Source organism: Aulonocara stuartgranti (genome assembly GCF_965226115.1).
Source record: "Aulonocara stuartgranti genome assembly, chromosome: 11".
Lineage (NCBI taxonomy): Eukaryota > Metazoa > Chordata > Actinopteri > Cichliformes > Cichlidae > Aulonocara > Aulonocara stuartgranti.
The window spans coordinates 26,580,233-26,599,117 of record NC_138947.1 but is presented as its reverse complement, the minus strand read 5'-3'; the positions used below and the strand labels follow the sequence as shown (position 1 = coordinate 26,599,117).

The window sequence follows — 18,885 nt, the reverse complement described above, 5'->3', positions numbered from 1 at the left end:
TGTGTCTTTGATTAAGCTGTTTGCACTCATCAACGGTTAATTATCACTGGATAGATAGCATGCCAGTAATACTACTCATTTTTTATGTTTCCCCATCACAGGTATCACACTGATGTCACTGGCCTGGCTGCTGATATCCTTCAAGAGATCTCTGAATCCTAAAAGCTTTCAGAGCATTCAGCCATGCCTCCATATGACTGTCATCATTTCAAATTGGATCAGTGGCAGCAAAAAATATTAGTGTCACTAAAATGTCTTGAGAGGGCAATCAAAACATGCATCCGGTGTTCATCAAACTTCACAGGATTACAGCATGAGTGTTAATTTAGACTGTCATTGGCATCACAACACTGACCTCTGAGTGTGTCAACACACCTCGTGTCATCAGCAGTGACAGAATATTAGATCACGCATGCCATCACGAGTCATAGATTTCTACTTTGTAATAACATGAAGCTAATGGCGACATCTACAAACTCTTTTTTGTTGGTATTCCAGCACTAAAAAGGAAGTTGTTCTGTTTACTTGTAGCAGACTAGTGCCGTGAAAAACCATTAATACCAAAGTGGTTCACCACATCAACTGAGTTGTGCATAAATCATCCATGTCTGCTTTTACACAAGTTAGGTCATATCATTCTAATTAAGTAATTTTCCTGTGTATAATCCAGTGTATACCTGATCTCTGCCTACTGTTACATTCCCAATTTTTTTAACTGGATATAATTACTTTGCATAATTAAATATTCCATTACTGAGAAGTGTTTGAACTTAAAATGAAAGAATGACACTTAAATGTTCCAAGCTGGATGAAGTCGGGTTAAATAGGTGAGGTAGAGGTCATGTTAGAAAGATTATGCTTAGTCATTGAATATGTCCTTAAGCTACCTCAGCTGTCCATGTACCACCATCCTAGACATCCACACGTGGACACCACCAGCAGGCTTTTAGTTCACAGCACACTGAATTTTCTGCAACTTTGACTCATCGCATTAAAGCTGGACCCAACTTGCCACTGTACACAGTTTAAGTAGATTTCAACAGTCTCAGTGAACACACAGCAGGTGGACTGCTGGCACATCAGTTTCTCCTCACCTTCCCGTCAATAAGTGTAAAACTAATGCAGCAGGCTCCAGACCAGGGATGTCAAACTCATTTTACATGGTGGGCCACATGCAGCCCACTTTGATCTAAAGTGGGTCTGACCACTGAAACTGCCCTTCCTGTCAGTGTAAAGAAGTTGCACTACACATTTAATCTCTGAGATACTGTAACATAAGAAAATGCAATGTCAACAGCACATCTACATGAAGTCCAACTGTTTGGGTTTATATTCAGAGAAGGCCCCATTTCATTTCACTGTGGAACCTTTGTAAACAATGAAAATCTTTTAGTGTAGTACGCAGGAGTAGAGCAGGGCGATATGGCCAAAAATATTTATCACGATATATATTTGAAAATTTGCGATAACGATATAACTGACGATATAATTGATGCGAGACAAAATACAACTCCACAACATTACTAGCGCAAAAAGACAACCTTCCATTTATTTTCACTTAAACAAGAAGCTGGTTTTTATGTACATTAAAGCTTTATAAAAATATAACAGTGCAAATGCAAATTCCTTGCTGAAAGTTTAACCAAAAGGCATTTCCAGTAGAAATGGGCTGACATATCCTGAGCATAACCATGTATAATATCCACTGAAGTTAAAAAGAGGTGCTTTGCAACATTAAACTGCAGTGTGCAGTACGCATTTTTCGGACCATAAGGTGCACGGGATTATAAGGCACATTAAGCGAAACAAAGCAGTCAGATAAATCAAACTTTATTAAACTCATTCTTCTTGCTTCCTCCACTTCTGTACCATTGATTCATTAATGTTGAATTCTCTGGCAGCTGCTCTATTCCCATGTTGCTGCAGTATATTAATGACTAACCTCGTATTGTGGATGGATTATCTCAGTTGTTCTCCTGACTGAAGTTTGGTCCGTTTACAGCATCCTGCCATGCGATTGCATTTGTTTCTAACCATGAAGAACCTTCACGTTAACTTTTATAAGTGGAAAAGTGTTAGTGTTCGTCCTCCAGCTTCACTGTTTATGTTATGCTAACATAGCTGTGTCGCTAGCGATCACGTAGCACATCATTATATACCAGCTAGCCCAACTTCAGTAACCCTACAAACGTCACTGCTGTTTAGTTTCCCGTCTTCATTTATGTTGGAAGTGATAGCAGAGCTGTACGTTTGATTTTTTTCAGAAATCTCTCAGTCAGAACATGCAATATCATGCTTAGGTAACTAGCGAGCTAACTTCCGCTAGCTTCCTGCTAACTTCTAACTCCGTTAAATGTAATAACTTTTGTTTTCATGGATGCCTGGAAGTTAAACTTCATAGTTACACCTGGTAAAGCAGCAATGCTGATCGTTTTATTAAAGATGAAAGAATTTAGACAGTTTTTAACTCTAAGTGATGCTGCAGTGTTGTTTGACCTGAAGCATACGGAGTTTAGGACCCAGATTACTCCCAGATTTAAGAGCATCTTAGTCCGACAAATATGACAGTAACAACGGCCGCTTGCATGTTCTGCAAAGAAATGTGCTTTGTTGTGTATCTGATGGACAAACACCAAACCAGTTCCACATCACGGAAGTTGCACCATTTTTACAAACCAATTCTGGTTCATCTGTTTCACTCAACAATCGGCCATGTGCGTATGAAAACAAAGGCACTGCGCACGCGCGTTTTACTCCCATTCTATCGCGATATTTCATTTTCCTATCGTTGCCTAACATTATACCGGTATTACCGTGAACGGTATAATATGGCCCAGCCCTACGCAGGAGGTCTGTCAGCAGGAAAAACTAAAATGTATTAAATAGTTAGGTCCAAGGTTTATGCCCTTCTACAATTTCCAAAGCTGTCTGGTGGGCCAAATGTGTGTCTGTCAGGCCAATTCTTGGCCCCAAGCCTTATGTTTGATACCCCTGCTCCCTGAAACGACTTCAAGTGTGTCTCATGTTAATCCTTGATTTGAGTAGAAATGAGACTTAAAGGCATACAGTTGAAATGACAGTCCATTTTATTGTTTCAGAACACAGCAGGCTACAGCAACCAGCTCCTCTCACTACCCCACCCACTTACAGCAGACCAATAGGAGCCCTCCTCCACCCCTGTCCTTTCAGACACTCCCACCCAGCTAGGTCAGCTACACCCCCTTTGGAACAGCAGAGACATCAGTGTCTCCCTTTAAAGCAAGAAAATAGCTTGATATTTGGACCATGATTTCCAATTCATGTTTTTATACAAAAGCTACACAATGTTACACTTGATCATCAGAATACAATTCAACTGATTAACTTTAGTGTTTGGACACCATTTAAAATGTGATCAGATCCTTTACTTGGATGGAGCATTACCACTTAAAAAAAAATAAAAATAAAATAAAAATAATAACTCAACACTACCAGAGACTGAAAATACAAGGGACTGCAAAAACAAGAGATGAGTATCATAATTCAGAATAATGGAAAAAGCAAGCTAGATTCAGTTGTACCATTACAGACTTAAGGAAAACGGAATAAAAAAGTAAAAATAAAGTAAAAATGAAAAAAAAAATTACATTAAAAGGGATTTGAAAACTAATTATTGAAAAATCTGTGTGTCATGTCAGGATTTGAGGTCAGCCCCCATCAGGCTGAAACCAGAACCAAACCGCACTCAAATCTAGTTTGTCCCAATGGAGTCCCCGTAGACGGGAAACTCTGCTTGCTGTTGTTGAGTCATCTTCAGGCACTTCTGAAACCTCGCCTCCTCCATATGGGCGAATCACGATGCAGGTTCATCCAGATCACATGATACAGCTGCAAGGGGAGAGCAGAGGAGAAATGAGCGGTGGGGAGGAGGCATGGCAGGCATTGGGTGAAGGACCACACATACAGATCAAATACAAGTCAAAGTAACTTCACAGACACCACATCACACAGCTTTGTAATTTGGAGCAGTCTGAACATGCAGCAGGCACAAGGAGTAAACCGACACTTCCCCCAGTCCTCGGGCTCTTTATCCAGAAACCACCTCTGAAATGAACACCACTCTGTTCAGCTGACACGAGGCCACAGAGTTGGGGGTTGGGGGTACCAAGTAAATCTTACCTAGTAGAAAGTGTAGTGTAATGTTGGTCTTGGTATTTACAGGTCGGTATCAAACCAGGCCAGTTGGTTTGAGTCGCCAGGTGGCAGGCCCTCTATCAGTTCCTGGGCATGTCCCAGGTCAGGCAGCCCTTCTACAGGGGGGTAGTCCTGGCCAGGGTGGTGCCCTCCACCCAAGTCATGATCCATCATGGGTTCCATACCCATTGTGTCCCCTCCATAACCCCCCGAATGGAAAGAACGGTAACTTGGGTCTGGTGGAGGAGGAATGGATGGAGGAGACGCAGGTGAAGCAGAGCAGTTGTTAGAAGCAAGTTAACAAACCAAGCTGACACACAGTAGTATGATCACTGAAATGTAACACTGCAAATCAACACAGCACACGGTCAACCCTCCAGCAGACCAAATCAAACCAAAGCTGTTAACTCTTATTTCAGCTAAACTTGTGCTTCAGGTCACTGTTTAGTTGTTTCCACCAACAGGAATGCATCTGCAGTAGCCAGGGCCTTTTCTAAATCTATCAACATCAAGTCTGTTTTCATTTGGCTGACAAAGAGTCAATTAAAGCTGTTACTGCTGGAGAATTGGAGAGCATTGCAAATTAAAACCAACGCCAGCTTGCCCTCTAGCCTACTGATCGGCACAGTGTCCAAAATCCTGGACGCCGGTAATAATTAAAGAGATGGTCTGATCTTCAGCCAGGTCAGAATTAAAGACCATTTTGAACAATTTGACTGAAGTAGTAACACACTTTTCATGTCTTTCTGGAACATGCTGAGGAATCACTTGGTGCAGACTGGAACATTTAAGTGGATCCTTAAATTTAAAAACTGCTAGAAGCTTCTGTAACAGCACCAACCTACATCTGATGTCTCCTGAAGTTGTTTATAATAAAGCTGCACAACACTGAGGAGGAACATGAACTGTTTTTAGTTTGCTAATATCTAACAGTAGACCTCCTTCAGGTCATGCATCATCAGTTAGGTCAAGATGAAACACTCAAACACTAAGTGTCAGCTCATTAGAAGATCTCGACCCCGAGTAGATCTTTAGAGAAGTTGTTGGTCAAGTGGTTTACTTCATTAAGTCATATTTTCAAGTTCATTAGTGACACACAAATTTGTAATAGCTGTGTCAGATTGCGTATCTGTAATTTTGACTCTGATGAAGATCAGATCACATTTTTGATAAGATGAGTATATCAACTTAATAATAAATTAAGCCCACAGATGTACAAAGACTTCCAAAGAAGGCATTTAGAGCATCCCCAGTTTGATAATTAGCTCAACTGTTTTTATCTTGACTGCAGTAATAGTTGGGAAGCCTTTGTCTTCTGCTTTGCTTGCAAGTGTCAAATGAGTGACTTACCTTCTGGTCTGTAGCCCAGAGGCTCACCCTGAGCTCCGATATCCAAACCCAGATCTGCTGTCTGCAGAGCAACACATGGCAAACATTTGACAAAGTTTCAATTACACAAACACATGTGCATGTCTTTGTAACTGACTACACAATGTAAATAAGCATTACACAGTTTGTGTAAAAGTGTGTCGCACCTCGTTCCAGGCCATTGGTTCTGTCCTGAAGAGCGAGCTGGTGAGTTCTACAGAGAGGCGCTTCTTGTAGTCTTGAGGTTTGTCCTCTGACATACGGAACAAAACTGCTGCTGCGTATGTGGCTGAGAAAGATGGAAGCATGACTGCTTAGCCAACACATTTTTAGCCTTTAAAAACAAAAGCACTTAAAACAGCCATAATACAGCTGTCAGGGTTAACAAAAGAGACTAGGTATTACCCATGACTAGAAAGTTTATTCAACTAGCGTTCTCCACATCATTTAGAGGCCCAGGCTGCACATGAGACTGGACTACACTGATCCAAGTGTTGTGACATTTACATATATGCAACAATATAATGAAGTTGTCACCATAAATATAACTGTTTTAAGAGCAAGCTTGGCTCCTACTTAGATTCTTCAACCATGTGCTACAACACAAGCCCACAGTGCGTCTCTGCATGATAGCAGATGAGCCTGAACAAAAGAGAGTTACTGAACAAAAAGCAGCAGCTACATTGAACCGCTAGAGCTGCAAATTTTCAAGATGCCACTTTAGGTCCACATCACACTAAAGAGTCTTCCAGGAAAACACAAACAATTATTTCCAAGTGCCAGCGTGTTATCCAATTAAATCCCCTCATTGCACAGTTAGACTGGCACTTCTGAACATCTGCATAGTTAAATGCAGCTATTATGTGACTGATAGCGTTGTGTAAATGAGTGTTTTGGGTACATACCAACTCCTTCATTGCGGCTGTGCAATAGCTCTGTGAGTGGAGCAGTGGCTCCCTCAGCTTCGATGGCCTCAGCGGCCTCTTTATCCTGAGCGAGCTCACACAGGACGCCTGCTGCTACACGCTGGATGTTCTCAATGGGAGAATACAGCAGCTGCACACAAACACAGACCAACAGCTTAGTGAAAAAATAAATAAAATACTGAGCCTCCACAGATGCAGCCTCATGATACTACAATTTGTTCCCTCTGGAGAACCACCTCATGCATCCACCCAAACAACCTCTATCTGGGATCATTTTTCTAACCCAGTTCTCCTGTTTAATCCAGACAAGCTTCAAACAAATTAATCTCAATACTAAAAATATCATCCGTAATCTTGGTTAAATTATATTGTTTTACTTTGAGATTAAATCTGCAGACTGACCTGTACAAAGAGTGGAATGGTGTTGAGTCCTCTGATGACTATTCTGTTGTGGACATCTCTGGCCAGGATGTGAAGTGCTCCTGTACACCCTTCCACAATCTCCTCCATACGTACTCCCTCCTAATAAACAAACAGCGCAAGATCAGTGCACTTGCAGCATCTCTCTCTACAGACTTCTTAGTAGACCGGGTAGTACTGAGAACTACTGCTCTCTCAGTGAATTCCAGGCACCATGGACTGGTATTTATTAAAGCTGTGTGAATTCATTGAAATGATGAGAGTATGTGCGCTCTTACCACAAACTGCTGCTGTGTGCCTCCCATGCTGGTGCGTCTTTGTGTGTCTTGATGTGCTCTGACCAGCAGCTGAACCAGTCTGGGGATGGCGCCCTGCTCCCTCAAAGGGGCGTGGTTTGCAGGGCAGAGAGCCAGGTTACGGATCAGACCAACTGTAGCCTGACAGAAGAACACAGTTATGTGTCATTTAGCCACGATTTTAATGTCACTCTCAGGTTACGCATTAGCCACCCATAATCCAGAACCATACAGAAAACTTTTGTCTTGATGTATATTTGTAGACAGATTTACTGAAAAATATTATTTCAACTTAATTTCTCATCTTAAAGTCAATTATTAAACAAGCTGATTGCACTTGAACAAAAAAAAATTATTTCCTGTCTATCAGTACATGTAATATAACAGTGGAAATGACTGACATGTTTATGACAGCCTACAATATTCAGCTCATTATTTTAGCATCAAAACATAGTTAAGAGTGAAGTGATTTTCACTGCACTAAATGAATAGCAGCACGAGTGGCTGGCATTATGAAGAGCAGCTTACAGAGTGCTGCTGCCAAGTCTCTGTGTGTACCTTGATGAGTGGCCAGTGTGATGGCGGGTGCAGTAATTTGACCACTACAGGCAGGCCATAGTGCAGTCTGACAGCGTTCTGTGCCATCTCAGCATCCTGGTGTCGAGAAGTGAGGTGACGCAGGGCACAAATAGCTGGCTCTGTGATGTCTTCTCTGTCTCCAGCCCGAAGCACCGTGCGAACCAACGCCTCAATGCCTCCAACCTAGAGGAACAAATAAGGTGGCAGATTGTGAATGCAGCAGAAAATCTGGGCCTATAATTTAAATACAGATTTAAAACTAAATTTTTATATATATTTTATTTTTTAAATGAGAAAAACTGCTAGTTAAAACACATCACTTCGTATTATAGAAATTTTACATTTTCCTTTGCAAAAAATAAATAAAGTGCTCACCTGGCACACCATCATCTTGTTCTTGTAGTTGTTGCAGGTCAGATTAGACAAGATGCCAGCTGCACAGGTCACCACGTTAATGTCATCACTGCCAAGCAGCTGCACCAGAGTTCCTAGCAGACCCTCCATTCCCTCCTGGGTATAAGGATTGATAAATAGCATCAACAAAAAGTCAATTTAAATGTCTTCTGATGTATTTCACAGCCTGAAACTAATGATTAACACACAGGTACTGGTAATGGGGCAGCTTGCCTCACCTGTTTGGTGGCAGCATCTGACAAGTTCCTGAGAGTCCAGAGACAGTTCTGGACCAGTCTCTGGCTGGGATCTGTCAGGTGGAGTCCCAGAGCCTGCATGCCTCCTAACAGAAGGAAATCAAGGGCACATAGTGTTTACATACGCATGGTAAGAAAATACATTTCAAAATGTATACGATCTCAACTTTGTGGTGTTGAGTTTTCTGTACTGCAAGTTTATAAAACATACCAGCCTCTACAATGGCAGGCTTGTTACTGGAGCACACCGACAGAACCTTGAGGACACGGCTTGTGGTCCACAACAGCTTCTCATAGGTATAAGTTCTCATGATGTTGACGAGTGCCTGGGGGCCACCACTGGCCAGGATTATCAACTACACAAACAGAAAGCAAACAAATATGTTGATCTGCGTGTCAAATCCAGAGTAACACGCTGCAGTCTAGACGTACATAAGTCAGTTTCTTGCCTCAACACCTTTCTAGCCCCCTCACCTTGCTTTCCTGGTTTCCATAGGCCAGTATTTGGAGACAGTCTGTGGTGATGGCCAGAAACTTGACATTGGTTTTGCTGAGCAGAGCCACCATTTTCTGTAGCCCGCCAGCTAAACGAACAGCCATCTTGGCTCCTTCCTGGTGCAGGAGAAGGTTGTGGAGGGTGGTGATGGCATAGAACAGGATAGAGTCCACTGGTGAACTGCAGAAGAGAAGATTACTCAATTACTGGAAAATTACTAACAGATATACAGATGAAGTTTCTCTGCTGTCCTTCCTCTCCAAAGTCTCAGTGAACTGAGACAATTTCTTCATGTCAGCTTTGGCCAAAAATCATGGTGTGATGATTTCCTTGTCTCTGATCAAAACATTGCTCTGCTTCATGCACTGGTGAGCTTAAGTACAGCAGACAAATGTAGACCCAGAGGGGAAGGGGGAAAAGTATGCCTCCACTCTCCTCCTACATACCCCAGCATTTTAACTAGAGCTGGTATTCCTCCAGACTTGAAGATAGCCAGCAGTCCCTCTCTGTGATGGGAAAGGTTGTGCAGTGTTCCTGCAGTGCAGCGAGCTGTTTCCACATCGTTTGTGTTCTGCATGGTCCTCACAATAGCAGATACCATCTGAGGTGAGCGCATGATAGCGTGGCGAGAAGCTTCTTTCTTTGAAAGCTGGTTAACCATCACTGCTGCTTTGTTTACTACAACCTGGAAGGGATGAAAACTAACATTAGCGAATCATATCAAAGAGGACAAAATTACTTCTGAGACAGTTCTGAGCCACAAACATATTCACCTGGTCCTCATCATTGAGAAGTTTGGTGAGCTCTGGTATTGCTCTTGTTGCCAGCTCAGCATCATCTTGATAGTTGATCAGATTGACCACAGCATGTTTGAGCATTTGTGACGGCTCTGCCAGCCTCTGGACATTGGTGGGGTTTGCTGCATCATACTGTGTAGAAGGGATCTGCATGCCCTCCTCAAGAGTCTCTGGGAACATTGCTGCACGAACCCGCTGGGCACGTGTCATGGCGTACTGACCATCTAGGTCTGAAAGCAAACAAGACCAGCTTTGTATGATTTGCAAACGGGTCACCTGTGACCTTCCTTGAAAAGATCACCAGCTTTATAACCTACCTTGTACTTGCTCTTGGGAGAAGTTCTGGTTGAAACCCTGCTCCCACTCATACATGACCTGGTTGCTGTCAACATCATCTTCCTCAGGGTTGCCCTTCCCACTGAGGGATGGAGCAGTTGTGGTGGCCCCTGAGTGGATGCCTGAATCCAGGTAGGACTGTTGCTGCCAGTGACTGACTGCTGCCTTACGGTCTGGCTCCATGGCCATGTCTAGTTCCATCAGATCAGCTGGAAAGAGAAAAGCATGCATTCAACAAAAGGTCTATTCTGTAATTTCAAAGGATGTGTAGAGTTACAGACTTTAAGTGATTAATTCCAACTATCCAATTTTGTCAAAGGCTTGAGCTTTTCAAAGACATGGCTGACTTTAAAAGTAATAACAGTGGTGTGCTGATGTCACAGGGTGAGTGCATCAGCAATGGTTAATAGCCTCTGCAGTGAATAGATTTCTGTCCTACTATTATTTTCCAGTGTTTTCATAATTCAGTGTAGTAGGGTTTACCAGTAAAAGACTCCTGAAGCATGAAGTTGGATTTTACATGTGCCCCAAGTTTCAAATTGAAATCAATAACTAATTCAGCGTGCTTTAATGGCAACATAAATCTCTACCAAGCCAAGCTGTAATTTTGGTCTGCTGTAAAGTTTAATACACTGCATGTGTGACTGAGGAAGAAGCAAAGGGTGGGAACTTAATTAAGGGGGACTCAAACTCACCCTGGGAAGCCATGTTCCTTTCTCAAACCGTGGCTGACACAGCTTCCTGATCTGTAACAGGAAAAAAAATAAATCATTTCAGCTATGCAGCTACCTTCTCTACACCATTCACAGCCATTAAATCACCGACCATTTTACACTAAACACATATACAAGACCACAGCAGATGTAAACGCAGAGAAAAAAATTAGACTGAAATTAATAGAAGTTTAAAAAAAAAATAGAGTCTAGAGAAGTGACTTTCCAGTGCTTTCTTTCCTGTCTCCTCCCGTTCTTGGGTTTCCTCTTCCCTTTTAAGCCAGTCGTGCAAACAGCAACACACACAAGGCTACCATTAAATGTAGCTGCTACCAACTGGTGGCAGCTACATTTAATGGTGAGGAAGGACAGGGGAAGTAGAGCACTGGGTGGAGAAAGGAGGCAGGGGTGGGAGGGGGCATTCACATTCCTGCACTTGCTTTGAAGCTGGAAACGCTCTGCAGGAAAGTAAACACTGGCAATGGCAGGAGAAGGGTAGAGCAGGCAAACGGGGATTAATTTGGGGGGAAAAAAGCACGGCAAACTGAGAGAGGCATTTTCAATTCATACTCGAAGATAAATGTTATGGCAGGAAAGCATAAAATGGAGACTGGGGAAAAGACCTAAGAAAATATCTGCTAAAATGAGACATAAACAGGGGCTGTGTATCCATGGAGTCTCAAATCCTTTCATGAAACCCTTTCAAAAGTACACCTGTGGTTATGGAGCAGAAAAATGAGAGACCAAATCCCTTTCAAATCACCACATAAGTTCAGGCACGCTCTAATACCAGAGGCGCACAAAGCCATAAATTAATTCTGGTAAAGAAAGCACAGGTAGTTAAAACCATAGCATTTCCTCAACTACATCAACAAAAATAGATAAACAAAGTCTTGTTACCACCAGAGTCTCTTCCCCCTGGTGGCCATTAGAAAGAAGGCATGTTTCAGTCCCTCAGTGTTTGATTCACCCTCAGACCTGGAAGCTGTGTCCACATGAAGCACACCCTTCTCTCCTGCATGACTGAACATAGTCACTTCAATCTTTACACAACTGCAGATTTAGGTCAGTCAAACTAACAGTGCTAATCAAAGTAACCTAATTTTTCACAAAAAACATTTTAGATTTTCAAATTACTCAAATTGTGAGCAAGCTTTCCTTACAGCAAAAGGTGTGTGTCAGATTTAGTTCTTGAAAAAAATATTTAAAATGAATGCAAAAAATATTTGACATAGTTTGCCTACTTATTTGTATTTTGTCAACTAATGTCCAGTGACAGTCGTATATGAAGGAAAGATTTTCTTTCTAGTTGTAGCTCATTTCTGCAGAGCATTAGACGGCTTTAAGTTCCACTTCTGGGAGAAAATGTCATAACTTTGTTATGAATGTACTACATTACAGAGAAATACAAATAACGTTTTAAACACCATTACTGATACTAACAAATTGGCGATGACTGTGTCATGGACACCAGCAAGAAGGTTAACACAACTCTCTGCTGAGTTAGAAAGTCACCTTCGAGTCTTTCTTCCTCTCAATGATCCCAGGCTAGAATTCATCATTTAATTACAATCCAATAACCACAGAATCAGCTGATTAAAGACTAATGTTTGTGTCTGAATGATGCTACTTTCGGTGGACTAACCAACATACCGTAGCTTGTTTTAAACCTTAAAACTAAGATTCTTCTTGTTGATTACGATCTAATCTTTTAGGGGGCAGTTCTCTCTCACACACTCTCACTCACACACACTCACACACACACACACACACACGTTTTGATTACAGGCCTGTGGACTGTATTTATCTGACAGCAGTAGAGAATTTGGGTTGTTTTTAATCAACTCTCTAGTCATCTAGATGTACACATATTTGTAGATTGTACTCTGTGTACAAGTGCCCCAAAAAGTACATAATACACTCTGTATATACACTCTGCTAAAAATACCTAGTTTAAAATCAAACAAGAAAAACAGCAACACATCACCATAAGCTTGAGTTTAATAGCTTTTCTTCCCAGCAAGTTATGCTAAAAAAAGATGACAAAAGGCCAAATGGAAGACAAATTCGCAGCAGTGGCAGACAAAAAAAAAAGGCAGTCCAGTATGAATGCCAGTGAGTGTGTAGGAGTTGCTTGGGTTCAGTGGCTGCCAACATGCAAATATACTCAAGGACAGTTAAACTACTGCTCTGAATTACTTTCCTCCTCAACCACACCACCTTAGCTCAGCTGTATCATTAAAACCTGATCTTGAGTCATGCTCCAAGACTGCTGCTTCTAACCACAAAGGCACCAACTCAAATTCACTGTTCACACGCCATCCTCCCGCCATTGTAGTCCTGCCCTCACATAACCCAGCTTGCTCCTAATGGGAGCCACATATCCCATACAAATCAGACATACAATCAAAGCACATAATGGAACAATTTATGATTCACACTGGTGGAAAAGTGGTTCTTTACAACTGGCTTTGGAAACTGAGCCAGTAGTTTTTTGTGATGGGCTAAACAAGCAAAGTCTGGCATTAAACTGTGGTTCACAAATGGCAGCCTTACCCTAAAGTCACTATAAAGAACAACAAAAAAAAAAATCATTACAGTATGCGTTCCTAGATTTCAAACCGGCCACAAAAATCTGAACAGGTTTCTTTGAAGTCAGATGTGAAATCCAATATGTAGTCGTGCCTGGTGGAGTTGAAAGCCACAAAATTGAAACCAGATGACAAATGAGTGACACACTAGTCACCAGAGTCGGATGACTGTCTTGTGTAATATACAGTACGTATACAGAATAAATTCAGTTCTATGTACCCCAAGAGAGCTGAAGGAACAGAGGAAGTTATATTCCATAAGTCTTCTAGGCAGATATCACAGAAAAGAGAACAGAAATATCGAGAATCATGCGCTGGTGACGTTACGATAGGTTCCAGGTCAACATTCAAACAACAAGGTTTAGACTGCTGCAGCACAGGACTGATTTTGGGAACAGTGACTGTGACACTGTCCTGATAAATAGTGAGAAAACATGCTGCTCAAAAAGAGAAGCAATGTTCATTAATGTTTAATTGACATAACATAGTGAAACATTGTTTTAAGGAGCTGGCCAGAGAACAAACTGTTCCAACAGGCTGCCTCTAGTCACTGCAGAGAGAGAGAGCAGATCTGAGTATCCAAATAGATCTGAATGCCATATTGCTTAATTTTTATGGTGCATAAAAAAATAAAGAAATGAGTGAAGGGAATTAAAGAACAAGTGTTCAAGAGAGGACTTGATTTGTTTCACATGGCAGAACCTCAACTCTTTGAACCAGCAGGACGTCTCCACATGTAGCTCTTAATTGCACCGAAGGCATCTCAGTGAGGAAGAGGGACTAAGCCAGATGACTGACAGCGTTCACAAAGAAACCTAACCAACAAATAAATCAAGATGTGAGCCGCTAGTTAGTCTACGAAAGTCCACTGTGGCACCTTGTAAAATGTCACTAACAAAAACAAAAAATATTTTTCTGAACAATGAGAAAATTTCATCTGGTAATACTGGCGCTACGAACTCTACATGATTTATTCACACCGGGTTTCTTTGCTTCAGCATATTCATCAACCTTGCATGCCACTGAAACTCAGGTGCCCTACTTTTGCACTGATGTAAAGACTGACACAGTCAAAACGTGACTGAACATTTCCATAACATTAATCTAAACATCAAGTTTCTGTGCGTTGTAGTCAGAGCTTCTAGCCGTCCATGGGTGTTAGTACCTACTTGTTCCACATTTTATAACTGTTGGCCTTCGCTCTGTTGATAAAGTACTGAGAGAACACACAGCCAAATATAGTCCAAATGCAATGGGGAAAAGAATTGAAAAACTAGTAACAGATATTTGTTCGTGTCCATTTAATTCAAGACCCTACTGCATACCGCTGCTCTCCATTTCACTGTTTAGGTCTTTACCATGTCCCTGTGGTCTGGACTAGGGTATCAAGTTTAAAGACGCTACAATGAAGGGGCTGCAGTCCCCACAGTACACTGTACGAAAGGTATTTGCTTATCACAGTGGAAACTTTCTCTTCAGTCACATCCTGTGATGGTGGGGCACCAACACAACCCATTTACTCTTTTTTTTGGTCACTGTCTGGAACCCTGTTCAGTCTTTTTCAGTCTTCATTTGTGAAAAACTAAATAAACCAAATCATATCCATTTGTCCCCAACTGAAATTCAAAGCAGCCAATTAATCCCATTTCCTGTTCCCCAGGGGGGGACTTCAGGTGAGCTCAGAGGCCAGTGACATGATGTCATTAGAGGAAAGAAGAAAAAAAACATTCAGTTTTTCTTGCTTCTGAAGGACAGTGGCTTTAATTTATTTCCCTGCCATTTAATAATCATAAAAAATTTCAACATGGAAATTTGTAGTTTTTGTATTTTCAAAGAAATGCCTTTCTTAAATACAAGACAACAAATTAGGCAAACCCATCTGACTCCTGCATATGCACTTACGTTAAAAACAAACAAACAAGTAAAACAAAACAAAAAAAAATAGTTCAATGCATCCATATGCGTAAATGACCCAAACAAGCTGTATTATCGGCACAGGCAGAAAGATGGGAGCTGCCACCGGCTTAGCACATAATGTGCAGGGTCAGCAGCACTCACTGCTGCCTGCCAACAATGCAAGAATGCCTGCAGCCGCTGCAGGGCTTTTTCTGTGTATCACCGGAAAAGTGATGGACGCCTGTGGACAAACACGAAAAATACCCATGGAATTTGGGTTACTTTCCCTATTAGTTCGTTTAATATTTACAATCGCAATTCAAGCTGTAAAATAGGGCGCAGTGTGTACAGAGCGTGCAATCACTTCCTCTCAGTGTCTCATCACATACGCAAGTTTATGGAAAATTGATCAGTAATATCGTTTATTAAACGAGCGCGCTTAAGTCCACCTCAGACAAACACAAAGACCGGCAATGACAGACAGAAAAAGTACAATATTAGGTCATGGCAATGCCACTGGAAAGGCCGTATAGTCAAGTGGATGACCTCAAAACCACTACCGCTCTCGTATGTAACCCACACCCACGTTTTTCAGCTTAAAATTTTCAGTGCGTCGTCAGAAGAAAATGTTGCTGACGAGATGACGGGTTTGTAAGATTTGTTCCGCTGTGTACTGGGTCGGGGATTTCACCGAGGGACCGCAGAAGTACACAAGGAGAGAAAACGTTCAACAAATTCAAGAAAAACAGATGAGGGATGCATTCAAAATAAAACCAGTTTAGTTTCACGTGAACGAAAGGAAAACAAATCTGGAGCGGCTGGACGACAACATCCTTTTGTGAGCAGTCTTTCTTGAAAAATTAAACCTCCATTAATGGTATGTAAACACACCTCCAAGCCAGCACCTGTGCCGCCTCCGCAGCGCACTGGACGGACAGCTTTTATTCCACAGAAGGCTGGGGAGCCGTTTTGTGTCGGGGAGGATGACGTCCCAACTTTTCCTCATTAAACACCCGCCTGTCCCTGTTCCTACCAGCTCCACTCTGGCACCCCGTTAAAACCTGAACACTTCACGCAAATCTAACGAGAGCCGCTATCCAAAAAGGTCCAAGTAAGCGTGCCGCTGCCTCTGACTTTCTTGCTCCAACACCACTGACTCAAATTTCACACTCTGGCTCCTCCTCGTCTTCCTCCCAAAGCACCACGGCTGGGAGGAATTTTTCGGTCTTTGTTTAAAAGGACGAGTGGAAAACACACTGGAGCCCACGACCTAAAATAAACTTTTTTAAACAATTTAAAATCGACTTATTTTTTTCTTAAAGATAGACCACTCTACCAGAAATCGGCTTTACTTAACACCAGGTTTAAACCAAGTTTTTCAAAATACGCACTAAAACTTCAGACAAAACATCTGCGCTAACGTTTACGTGTTTCATACCCCGACTAACCGTCATTCGCAACTTTAACGAGTAACTTTACGCCATAAAACAACGGAATCCACCGTATACCGAGCTTTCAGACCGGTTGCATCTTTATCTTCAGCTCAGTCTGTTAAAACTAAAGCAGCTGCAAAAAACAAAAAAACAAACGACCCACAGACGACACTCAACTCGAGCAAACATGAGTCAGAATAGTGGAATGTAGCCAACTAATAGTTAGGCTAACATCTGCTAACGTAAACTACTAAAACACGCTAGGAAACGCCATCGTCGTGAACTCCCGAAATCCCACTTACGGTTTCCAAATAACTGGGCGGCAATTGATCCGTGGCGTAAATCTGGCTATTGTAAACAACTGCTTATAATGCCGAACACAAACCACGTGCTATTAAAGAGTCAACCAGTGTCGTCGGTAAAACAGTTATGTTCCCATTAGGCGGTGGCTGGCATATCCCCAATATATGCCGCGAGAGCGACGGGATCGCTCGCTCGCTCGCTAGCTTGCGGCGGCGGCAGCAGCAGCAGCATCCCCCGGCCGGTCCACACACAACAACAGTCCTCATTCCTGCTGGCATTCAGAAAAGACAGAAACTGAGTGGTGCCGATAGTTTGAATGTTGAAGCCTACCCTTGTCAACACAGCAAGTCCGTCCACTCGGGTCCTGGAGAGTAAAAAAAATACTCTGAAATGGAAAAAGTCGAGGAAAAAATTGAAGCCGAGCGTCAGCGGGGAGCCCTCGTCCGCTCCCTCCACAGGCAACTGAAACCGACTTGGCCGGAAAAGCAGAGACTGGAAAATGTAAGATGGCGGCATGTTTATATAGACCGGAGAACACCTCGAGTGCACCCATATCCTGCCGTGAGCTCGGATAAAGTAGAAACTGAAGCCATATTTTATCTTTATTTCGTCTGACGTTTACGCACTTTTGTATATATTTACCAAGCTCGATAGCTACACGCGTTGGTTGTGATAAATACTTTATTTTTTAGGGTAAAGCTAGCCAAATTCCACATCTGCACGAGTATGAATACACAATGGAATGAAGTTCCGGCTGACTCGAAAAGGGAAATCCGATTCCTTTCCCCCGAGTTAAATCTCATGGACTCTGGAAACATAGGATAATTTCCTTTAGCGTACAAAGTCATACATTTGTCACCTTTGTCTATACAGACTGAGAAATGAAGGCCTTCATTGCTCTTACCATCACCAGGTCCCTGCTCAAAAGACAAAAAAAAAATGGAAAAATTGAGCAAACCAACTTAAAAAACAACCCAAAAAACAACAACCCCCCCCCCCCCCCACACACACACACACACACACACACACACACACACACAAAACAGAAATCAAAACGAATTAAATTAGACAAAATGACAAATTCTAATTCAATATATGTTCAGAGAGACAACATCCGCATTTTGCCCAAGCCATTGTTGGTTTCTTTGCATTTTAAATAATGTCAGGAGACAAATTGTGGCAAACAAAACACACATTTAGACTAGGTAATGTAAAGAAAATGTCAGTGAGATGTTTTCTTAGTTTCCTTAACAAAAGATTGTAAGATATATGTGACACGAGGTGCTGGCTTTGCTGTACTTTGCTGTAAACTAAATGCTCAACAAACAAGCTAATGTTTGTGGTCTTTCTTTTATGAAACTGCTTATGTCCCCGGGCATAAAACAGACCTCACTGGGCAAGTTGGAACACCTCTCATTGGCTTTCCTGTGTTCTGTTCAGTGATGTCTGGAAGGCTCATGACTTGTTTGTGAATACCACCAAATCTCACATATGCAGAAAATATAAAAAGTGATTAATGTGGTTTTCATATTTAAGTTGGAAAAAATATGAGATCAGCCAATTAATCACATTAAAGTCATAACTGATCAAACAATGTGGGCATTGCTATAACAGAATTACTTCTTATAAATATTGTAGACTTAGATTAATCATATTTCCTGAGTCCATTAGAACGCACATTCAGCCATTAAAATTATTAGTGATCTATGGGCATCGCCAAGGTCCTTCAAGTGAGTAGTCTGATCTTTCCTTTATTCTGAGATCACAGAGTTGTGGCTGTTAATTTTCAGATCACTTTCTATTTGGCTCAATAACAAGTAACTTGGTGGATAGGCCACATAGGAAATTTAAATATGCTTTGCAAGTCCTCTACTCACTGTTCGGTCCCTTAATCTCCACGTTATGAAA

The 18,885-nt window shown here is 41.8% G+C and overlaps 2 protein-coding genes across 5 annotated transcripts in view; one reads left to right on the top strand and one right to left on the bottom strand.

Moving 5' to 3' along the window:
• Nucleotides 1-3,662, top strand: part of ulk4 (unc-51 like kinase 4) — a 119,036-nt gene extending 115,374 nt beyond the window's left edge. For all 4 annotated transcript variants that reach the window (XM_082552633.1, XM_082552634.1, XM_082552635.1 and 1 more), the window contains one exon: nt 102-3,662. In XM_082552633.1, coding sequence (XP_082408759.1) covers nt 102-162 — 61 coding nt within the window. In that variant the 3' untranslated portion in view covers nt 163-3,662. The remainder of the gene's footprint in view (nt 1-101) is intronic.
• ctnnb1 (catenin (cadherin-associated protein), beta 1) lies at nt 3,069-17,491 on the bottom strand. The gene is made up of 17 exons (XM_082552644.1): nt 17,308-17,491; nt 10,737-10,787; nt 10,023-10,250; nt 9,682-9,935; nt 9,355-9,593; nt 8,887-9,088; nt 8,624-8,768; nt 8,395-8,498; nt 8,138-8,272; nt 7,742-7,945; nt 7,166-7,324; nt 6,870-6,989; nt 6,447-6,597; nt 5,709-5,830; nt 5,524-5,584; nt 4,159-4,409; nt 3,069-3,867 (listed from the first exon to the last, which is right to left on the bottom strand). Exons 2-16 carry the CDS (start codon nt 10,747-10,749, stop codon nt 4,195-4,197), a joined length of 2,352 nt encoding a protein of 783 aa, XP_082408770.1. The 5' UTR covers nt 10,750-10,787; nt 17,308-17,491; the 3' UTR covers nt 3,069-3,867; nt 4,159-4,194.
• Nucleotides 17,492-18,885: the final 1,394 nt, after the last annotated feature.

What these genes read in the sequence shown, in the direction of transcription:
- ctnnb1 (XM_082552644.1), bottom strand. An exon ending in TTCTCAATGATGAGGACCAG is followed by an intron (nt 9,594 to 9,681) that starts GTGAATATGTTT and finishes CATCCCTTCCAG; the next exon opens with GTTGTAGTAAACAAAGCAGC. An exon ending in GCTCTAGTTAAAATGCTGGG is followed by an intron (nt 9,089 to 9,354) that starts GTATGTAGGAGG and finishes TCTCTTCTGCAG; the next exon opens with TTCACCAGTGGACTCTATCC.